Genomic DNA, 9,353 nt, shown 5'->3' with positions numbered 1-9,353 from the left:
GTGTGTGTGTGTGTGTGTGTGTGTGTGTGTGTGTGTGTGTGTGTGTGCATGTATATGTGTAATTTGTATTTTTTTCAATGTCTAACATATTACGTAATTATACGATTTAGAAGTGCCTACAACGGAAATCATTTAAATGAAAAAAATTTTAATAAAAAGTAATTATAACAAACATATATACTTTTAGTTTTCGTTTAAAGAAAGGTTTTGAATGTCAGAAAAAAAAAAAATTGATTTATTATACAAAATGTGGAAAAAGTATATAATGTTAGATTCGTAGTTGCTTTAAGCCTCACATAAGACCGGCTAAGTTTTTCTTCATTACATATGAAATAGGGCCTTAATCCAGCATCACTGTAAAAATATTAAAACTTTGAAATCATAATCACAACTTGAAGAGACTTTAACACTGATCAAAGGGAAATACTTTCAATGAAAATTGTTAAATCATTCCTATGTAAACTAAAATCTATAAATCTTTCGCAAAGTTGTTTCATAAGCATTGCACTTATAAACTTATAACAAACGTTTCTACTTATGATCGGTGGAATTTACTACCAGGCTAAAGAAAATGTGGACTTGTTGAAAAAGTACATACATAGGCATATAATAGAACAACAGCACTTACAACAAACGACATGACCGGCCCTTACTTATTTCCCTTTTATATTACTGAGCAGAAACAAGAACACTTTTCCAATCACCAGATACATAAGAAAGTAAAGAAAAGGTAAAGGTAAATAGAAAAAACAAGAGTAGGTTGTGGCCTACCATAAAATACTCCACCACAGCCCACAGTTACTCATTTAACGGCTTCTCAAAATGAGGCTTTATATGGGAATGCATGTCAGTAAGCTAAATTTCATTAAAATTATGTGAAAAACTGCGGACTACAGGTTGAGTACAAGAAAGCAAGATGAACAGATATGCACAAAATTATTCTCAATTGATCGATTTCTATTTGAAGTCCTGCTACGTGTTTCATACATCCATACAAGCTTAATATACCCTGTACCACCACTGGTATAAGATATAAAAAAGAGAACTTTGAAGAAATGATAAATGGAAAGATTAAACGTTTTCCTTTAGATTTATCAATAGGACAGCATTGCAGTAAGTCTCCCTAGATCAGAAATTTCCAATCTTTACGGTTCTACATTCTATCTTCTTTTTACGCGTCGGTTAATTTAAATGCTACGAAAAACGTTTCGCTCTTACGGAAATTTAACTCGCACTCTTTTGAATGAGATATTAATATATATATATATATATATATAGATGTATATATAATAATAGGTAGAATAAGAAGAATGATTTCGATTGCTGATTATACGGTAGTCGCATTTTAATTACGTTCAATTTCATTGAACCTAATGAATGATTTGAGCAATGCCAAACTAGCTCTGCCTGCGGAAAAAATATCATATATATGTAGATTATTGAGGGTGTGGTGAAATTTTCCGTATCGCTTGCACTTGGAGAAACCTATAATCCATATTGCGATTGGCGGCCACTGAACACAATGAAGGTTGTTGAGAATTTCCTCATCTTTTGCCGCAACATATTGTAAAATATACATATTCTCGATCAGTGCATGAATCTAATATGATATAATCATTTTAGCTGGCTGTGAATTGTTGTTGGAGACGATATCAAGGCGAAAAATTGCAACGAAACTTAATATACCTGTTGCTCAGTGATTATGTTTAATTAAGAATGTAATCAGTCATCAACTTATAAAAAGACAATTTGAAATTCATAGAAGATAATAATTTAAAGATACTAAATATTTCATAGCACCATCTAATATGTTTTCGCATATGTGCGCTATTTCATAATAGGCGAATTTATATTAGAATATTAAGAATCTATAAAGCGCATTAGTATAAAAGACATTTCCATAAAATAGTTTATCAAGTGATAAGAAATAAAAACAAATAAATAAAATGATTACTAATAAATTTTGCAATTTTTAATTTTTTTTTATTAAAAAACTCATTTGAGCTTCAGGTTTTCCCGTATGGTTAAGGGTTCAAAGTCAAATTTCTTACATACTTAACTTCTAATACTATGGTCGAAAGGACACGGACGACCAAATACTATTAAGTATTTGGATTTCGGTTAACTGTATGCACAATGAATGTTATGAGTACGACAAGCTATCTAAAATTTACACCCACACAATACTTATATGAGAGATAAGTGATAAAGAAGTTGATATCGTTTTCTCCCTTTCTAAATGGACTTAAAATTTCATTTAAATCTTTGTTTTTTGTTTTTTTTTTTTATTATTAATAATATATAATTGTGTAAGTGTGTTTAAATGTGTTTTCTGTTGTGTGGGTATTGTGTTTTATTTATAATTTATCTTTTTTTATGTAAAACATTGCAATTTTATTTTTATAATTAAGAAATTAATATTAAAGGCAAACTATGATTGCGAAAGAAAGTAATTTTTTTTAAATGTTCAGTTTAAACAAAAAATGTATCGTGTTTAACAATATAAACTCATTGTTCTTCAATGATCATCTTTTTTTTTTTTTAATTTTATATGCATTATATATAAAATGAAAATAAAAAAAAAATTATAAAAAAAGTTGTTAGTTTAAAAACTAAAAATTAATAACCTTGCGAAAGAATAACGGTATTTTTTCTTTGCGGGTCTTGTACATTGTCTTCTTTTTTGCCAATCAGAGATTTGTGAATGTGGGGAATAACACCACCGCCGGCTATAGTGGCTTTGATAAGACTGTCCAACTCCTCATCGCCACGGATTGCTAACTGCAAATGACGCGGCGTAATACGCTTTACTTTAAGATCTTTGGATGCATTTCCTGCCAATTCCAGAACCTGAAAATATAATGACGCAAAAAGATTTTTTCACCGCCCACATTAGATCAATTAGATCAATGAATTCATACAAATAAATGTTTTCGAATAGTTTTTCCGATTTACAAACTATCCTGCATTAAATTTTTTTGTCTTTATAAATAAATAACTAAAGTATAAAGGAATGTTTCCTGCGTGGTTGACATTTGTGAATTGCCGAAAAATGATATAATGTGGTAACCCTGTTCATAACGCTTATCAAAAATGTAAACAAGAGAAAATGAGAATATCAGTTGAAAAAATGGCGGGCAAATGACGCTACAAAAACAATTGTATTTGATACGGCATAACAATATGCCTAACAAACAGTCAACAGAAAATGTACAGCATATGCCTATATGTCCTAAAAGCATTACTATTACTATTATAAGTTTAAAAGAGAAAGCGATATGTATGTATAGGAAGAAAAGAGAAAAGTAATTTGGCGGGTAATATTTTTTCTGTATTGATGAAAAATAAAAAAAAAACTAAAAGAAAAAATTCCTTAATCGAGAATGATGAAATGTCTATACTACATAATGTAATTGAAGAAACTTTACCTCGGCTGTTAAATATTCCAATATTGCAGCTGAATAAACTGCTGCTGTAGCCCCTACACGTCCATGAGACGTTGTGCGGCTCTTTAAATGACGATGAATACGACCGACAGGGAACTGAAAGCAAGGGAATTGTTTTCCTAAAAAGGCGGGAAACGCGTTTATTTTTCAAATGGAACTTACTTGCAACCCAGCTCTAGCGGAACGCGAAACTGCTTTAGCTTTAGCTTTTCCTGAATCTTTACCAGCTTTTCCACCAGCCTTTTAACAAAACAAAATGTAAAACTAATTACTTTTTTAAATCAACTTAAAATACATAAATTGCGAGAAGCCAATAACGGTGTGGGGGCCATTTTTGTTACTTTTTTACTTTTTCCCGCCAAAGAGTGAGGTTAAAAACGAATATATTCGTTTAAATTTTATTGTGACTTTAGTTAAATTTTGCTTAATAAAATATTATTGAAAATCAGTTTTTCCCCTTCGCTTTTCACAGATGCTTTTTTATTCTAATCTCTCCGTGCGTCTAGAAATCACTTTTACACGCATGCACGCTTAACACTCCAGTTGGCCCCATTCACAATGACGTTGACCGTCTCTCGCACATTACAATTAAAAAGATAATTTACCATTTCAATCTGTGATCAAATGCGTCAAAATTTTGGAATGAATTTTCAATATTTTTTCCAAATAATTTTCAACAACTTTTCCTACGAGTTACTGAATATAAATTTTTTATTTCTTTTCTACACGCACACTAACGACTGAACAACACGAATTTCTACTTACGAATGACGAGAAAAAGACGCGGAAAATGCAAATACAGCAGGGAGTGAACATTGCCAGATTTTATCATTTTGAAAGTGTAAGAAAAGACGAAATCCTTTATTAGGGAAATTTAAAATAAAAAAACTAAACTGCTAAACTGCAAATATTTTAAATTGATTTAAAGTACCCTTTAAAGGTAAAACATATAAATTTAATATACTAATCATTATTATCGGCGATAAAAATTTCGTTGTGCTTTTATAATTACAAAATAAAAGAAAATTTTCATACTTCATCCAACTAAGAGAGAAAACAATTGTTTGTCAACTAATGTATATCCTTCGACAGCCTGGTGACTGAAGCTAAATGAAGGATGTACTTGTCTCTGAAAACTCCTATAAATCTACTAAAATCTACTTGCTGTGTGAACTTTGGTAAAAAATAAAAAATAAAAAGTAAATATTTTCCATTGCGCCATAATTCAAATTTCAAATAATTATTTTCTTTCATTCTATGTAAGCAATTATTAATGCTAGTTTCTTTCATTCCATGTAAGCAATTATTAATGCTAGTTCTTGTTCTTTACATCGCGAATTCGATAAGTGGGCATCATTGTTCTTGAAGAACAAATGTGCTCTCGAGTTTGCAAGAACTGGTTTAAAAAAAATTTCAAGATTGACAATCGGTTAATGCAAATCTTTTTGTTTAAAGCAAGAATTGTTAAAAGGATATAAGCAAAAAATGCCAAGAGTACCAAAGGCTAAAGGAGCGGCATCTGCAGCTACGGGAGGTGATAAAAAGAAATCCAAATTATACAATATGCCGGAAAAATTACGGGAAGGTACAATCCTTAAGGATTTAGCCAAAAACGAATATAAAATCGGAACCTCAGTAGGTACCGGAGGTTTCGGTGAAATTTATACAGCTTGTAAAGGCGGTGAAAAAAGCTACGATTATGTAGTAAAATGCGTAAGTACAAAAGATAACTATATAAAAGCGGGCTTTATTCAGATATGAAATAATTTTTACAGGAACCTCACGATAATGGGCCGTTATTCGTTGAAATGCATTTTTATATGCGAAATTGTAAACTAGATGACATCAATAATTACAAACAGAAGAACAGACTAAAGAGTTTAGGCGTGCCTCATATGCTAGGACATGGCTCAATCGATATTAACAATATAAAACATCGCTTTATTGTGATGCCCCGTTACGGCGCTGATATCAGTAAACACTTTGTAAGCAACTCGCGATGTTTGCCGGAAATCGCTGTATATCGCATTATTTTGCAAATGTTGGATGCTTACGAGTTTGTACATCGTTGCGGTTACGTACATGCTGATTTGAAAGCTGCTAATATCCTGCTGGGTTATGGTAAAGGAGGTGGTGCGCAAACATATTTAGTCGATTATGGATTAGCATCTCATTATACGACAAAAGACTTTAAACCAGATCCTAAAAAAATGCATAATGGGACTATACAATATACATCCAGAGATGCTCATCAAGGCGTTGCGACTAGACGAGGTGACCTAGAAATAATGGGTTACAATATAATCGAGTGGTTGGGAGTGGAATTACCTTGGGTCAAAGAAAAACTTTTGGCTGCGCCAGTTAAAGTACAAAAGTCAAAAGAAGATTTTTGGAACAATGTTGACATGCAGCTAAAGAAATTATTCCCCCAGGGTACGCCGACAGCAGTAATGGAGTTTATCAAATACGTAGCACAAATGAAGTACAACGATGAGCCAGATTATGAAAAGTGCCGTAATATTTTTAAGAACTACTTGAAAGCCTTGAAAGCCAACACGATCGGCGACATAGACTTCAAAGTGAAGAAAACGGCGCTTGTGGGACCCATTCCTAGCAAAGCTGCAAAATCTACGGCAAAAACTAAAGCAAATATTAAAAAAACACAAACACTTCTGGAGATCGAAGAAAGTGATGATAACGAGAACAATACTGTTTTTGATTCCCCTCCTACGACCAGTAGGAAAGTAAAGTCTACTGCAAAATCTAGAGTAAATGTGGAAAAAGAAAAACTACTTTCGTATAGAGAAGAAAGTGACGACGAAGAAGTCATTAGCGCCAGCGACGAAAGTGACGAGGATTACGTATTTGAAAGCAAAAGACCTAAGAGAAAGCAGCCGCTTAAAAACCCAAGTCGTGGCAATAAATTGTCAAAACAGATTGTTTCACCAGAAATAATTTCGCCACCCATAAAAGACAAATCTAATGACGTTCTCACGTCCGTCAGCAAGACTGCTTCGCCAAAACAACATTCGCCTTTAGCATCTACATCCCGTAGAGTAAAACGAAAAAATCCCCATCCTCTGTTGAATGCTAAGGCGCGTATAAAACTAGGTCCGCAAATTAAAATGAGTCCTTCAACCTCGGCGAACACGGTTGTCAACAATAACATAACCCCTACTAGAAAAACCGGTAAAATGTATGAATTTAATTTTGAACTTGATGTTAGTATGGATGCTAATGTTCTTGTGAATGTTAGACGTAAAAAAAAATTAAATCAAGATGAAGAGGATGCAAATGATACAACTAATGGCGATTCCACACCAGTTACACGGGTAAAAGTTCGTAAAGTAAACGAAGACGGTGACAACGATACTCCTAGAACACCTTTTGTTACTTTAAGAAAAACAAAAAGAGTTATTCAAAGTCCCAAGTCCAAGAAACCCTAGAAATATTTTTTGCATTGGAGAAGTGTGGTAATATATTCCATTTGAATCATAATTGTTTATTAAAATATTAAGTACTTTAGATTTCTGATTTCCATTTCAATATTTACAGTTTGTTTCGACAGTTTGTGGACGCTTGGAACGCGTAAAGATTTATTTTATTTTCAAAAGTTTTTTTTTGTTTTCTATTTAAAAACCTAACATTCTACTATAGATTGGTTGAATGGTTAAATTTATATTTAAAAATAAATGGTTATTCAATTTACATTTTCTATTGCAAAAAAGAAAAAAAATAAATCATATTTTAATTTTCTCCACTAATATGCATGATTTTGTCAGTTGAACGTTAAGTTTGGTATGGATATGCTTTTAGCTGACCAATGCTGCCAATAGAAGGAAAAAAAGTAGTGTAATATCGCAAAACTTTTTTCTAGTACTCGGCTGGCTCAGGTCACGAGTGTTTTTCTTCAATTGTACTTTTTCTCTCATGAGAATAAATTGAAAAATCAGTCAATCGATAATTAGAGGAAATGCGCACTAAAATATTTTACTCGAACTCAGTTTCTTTTACTTTAAACTGAATTTTTTTTATTTGTAACCTGTCGTAACTATGCATTCTAATTTTTTTCGCAATCTGGATTCAATCCGGTTTCAGATTCTATGTAATTCGCGTAAGGAGAAGAAAAAGCTTTTTGTTTGTATATACTTGGTTTTTGGTAAAAAACAATAGATTATAGCTTATGATTTCAAATGTGATATCATATTCTTTATTAAAGTTTCCCCTCCATCCATCCCCTTTTGCAACCAGAACTACGATGTAATTGCTACATGTCAGTGGGGAGTGTTCTTAATTAAATGCAAATTAAAAAATTTGGAAAAGATATACTTGGTTGGGAAGTTTTAAAGCATCCACCTTATAGCTAGGACCTTGCACCGTCTGACTATCATTTGTTTCGTCTCTGCAAAACTCCTTTGATGATAAAAAATTGGCCAATCGATGTGCCGTTTAAAATTGCTTAGCCAAGTGTTTCGATGATAAACCACACAATCGATGGAATTTTGAAGCTACCCGAAAAATAGCAAAAGATCATAGGTAATGGCTAATATGTACTTCATTAAAATTAATTTTTGTTCAAAAATATACCAAAAAACTGCACAGACTTTTTATGTGGCCCAATGTATATATATATATATATATATATATATATATATATATATATATATACGGCTTATGTAAGGTAAAACAAGAAAATGGTTAAATGATGTCATAAAGATTCTTAGTGTAAAAATGCAATCTTATCTCTAAAAGTATTTCTTTTTTCGTTATTTTGCGGATTTTCGCTTACTATCGTGATGTCTTGAGGAAGACTTCGATTTATTTGATGAAGGAGAAGAAGAAGAATGCTTTTTGGATGACGATGATGATGATGATTGAGTGATCCCAGTACTTATCGTTGCACATTTTGAAGTCGATGAAGCTGGTTTTTCTTCTTTAACTTTGGATGTCGTTGCAGTAGAAGTTAGTGTATGTTCTGCTTTGTAAAAAGGAGACGAGGAATTTGATGACGATGATGACCGCGATGAAGTGGCAGACGACTTTGATTTGTTAATTGAACCGACTGAAGTGGTCGTCAGTGGCATTAGTTCATCGGCTATTAAACCAGCTGCTTTGGTCGTTGAGGGCTTATTGACACAATTATCGCATTGCCAATTTTGTACTTGGTCGTCGGAAATTTCATCGTCTGCGATAAGAGGTTTGTGACATTCTTGATGGTATAAAGAGCCACATTTACAACATTCAATTAAGCGGTTTGTGGCCGTAAACATCATTTCACCACAAACACAACAATTCAAATCACCAAACTCTTTAAGATTAGCCTCGTCTTCTGCTGTTGTCGATAACAAAGCGCCACTTGCATCTTCGGAATCGACTATCGTATCTGGGGAATCCGATATTGTTTTAGCGGGAGAGTTAATCAAATTAATAATTTCCTCAACTGGTTGTGGTGGAGGAGTGGCAGCTCGGCGGCCAGGAAAATTTGCTTCTTCGTCTAATTGCTTTTTGTTCATGCTGTTTGTAATCATTTTTTCTGATCCATAGCGCTTTTTTATTTCTTCATCAAGCAATTGTCGCAATTCGAAAGCAGAATTCGATTGTGATGAATGCAACAAAGTTGTGGCTCGCTTTAATAAAAATTCAAACTCCGCGGATGAAGACATGTTTTTATTAATTTTAATAATTATGATTGCAAAAAAATTTTGGTTTTGTACGATTGCAATGAGTGCCGACTAAGAATTGTTGATAACGACAGCTGTTTCGTTAGTGGCAATGCCAACATTAACATGTATTTAAGATTGTGAACAATACAAAAAAAATCTTAGCCTGGCAGTAGCATAAAGGTAAAGAGTAAAGAGAAAAGTAAATTTCAATTAAAGCATAAATGTAAATAACTCTCAATTATTA

General features: G+C 32.6%; 3 protein-coding genes across 6 annotated transcripts; 1 reads left to right on the top strand and 2 right to left on the bottom strand.

The window, feature by feature from the left end:
• Nucleotides 1-2,428: 2,428 nt before the first annotated feature.
• LOC119634729 (histone H2A.v) lies at nt 2,429-4,209 on the bottom strand. The gene is made up of 4 exons (XM_038029061.1): nt 4,052-4,209; nt 3,609-3,686; nt 3,429-3,542; nt 2,429-2,850 (listed from the first exon to the last, which is right to left on the bottom strand). Exons 1-4 carry the CDS (start codon nt 4,052-4,054, stop codon nt 2,620-2,622), a joined length of 426 nt encoding a protein of 141 aa, XP_037884989.1. The 5' UTR covers nt 4,055-4,209; the 3' UTR covers nt 2,429-2,619.
• A 544-nt stretch (nt 4,210-4,753) lies between these two features.
• LOC119634723 (nucleosomal histone kinase 1) lies at nt 4,754-8,343 on the top strand. Of its 4 annotated transcripts, none has more exons than XR_005246975.1 (3): nt 4,754-5,159; nt 5,222-7,982; nt 8,257-8,343. XR_005246975.1 is itself a non-coding variant. In XM_038029053.1 (3 exons), the coding sequence occupies exons 1-3, from the start codon at nt 4,932-4,934 to the stop codon at nt 6,890-6,892; spliced, it is 1,839 nt and encodes a 612-aa protein (XP_037884981.1). In that variant the 5' UTR covers nt 4,754-4,931; the 3' UTR covers nt 6,893-8,084. The 4 variants fall into 4 exon arrangements, 2 of the variants coding, with proteins under 2 accessions (XP_037884981.1, XP_037884980.1); XR_005246974.1 differs by lacking the exon at nt 8,257-8,343 and having other exon boundaries at nt 5,222-7,605; nt 7,666-8,084; XM_038029053.1 differs by lacking the exon at nt 8,257-8,343 and having other exon boundaries at nt 5,222-6,642; nt 6,703-8,084.
• On the bottom strand, nt 8,096-9,260 carry LOC119634728 (integrator complex subunit 12). Its single transcript, XM_038029060.1, has one exon. The coding sequence runs from the start codon at nt 9,107-9,109 to the stop codon at nt 8,213-8,215; it is 897 nt and encodes a 298-aa protein (XP_037884988.1). The 5' UTR covers nt 9,110-9,260; the 3' UTR covers nt 8,096-8,212.
• Between the last annotated feature and the right edge of the window lie 93 nt (nt 9,261-9,353).

This window comes from Glossina fuscipes, unplaced genomic scaffold, assembly GCF_014805625.2.
Source record: "Glossina fuscipes isolate IAEA_lab_2018 unplaced genomic scaffold, Yale_Gfus_2 3, whole genome shotgun sequence".
NCBI classification, from domain to species: Eukaryota; Metazoa; Arthropoda; class Insecta; order Diptera; family Glossinidae; genus Glossina; species Glossina fuscipes.
This window is presented reverse-complemented; position numbering and strand designations above follow the sequence as displayed.

What these genes read in the sequence shown, in the direction of transcription:
- LOC119634729 (XM_038029061.1), bottom strand. An exon ending in CCGCTAGAGCTGGGTTGCAA is followed by an intron (nt 3,543 to 3,608) that starts GTAAGTTCCATT and finishes CCTTGCTTTCAG; the next exon opens with TTCCCTGTCGGTCGTATTCA. An exon ending in TGGAATATTTAACAGCCGAG is followed by an intron (nt 2,851 to 3,428) that starts GTAAAGTTTCTT and finishes TTATATTTTCAG; the next exon opens with GTTCTGGAATTGGCAGGAAA.
- LOC119634723 (XM_038029052.1), top strand. Translation starts at nt 4,932, where the DNA reads ATGCCAAGAGTACCAAAGGCTAAAGGAGCGGCATCTGCAGCTACGGGA. An exon ending in ACGATTATGTAGTAAAATGC is followed by an intron (nt 5,160 to 5,221) that starts GTAAGTACAAAA and finishes TAATTTTTACAG; the next exon opens with GAACCTCACGATAATGGGCC.
- LOC119634728 (XM_038029060.1), bottom strand. Translation starts at nt 9,109, where the DNA reads ATGTCTTCATCCGCGGAGTTTGAATTTTTATTAAAGCGAGCCACAACT.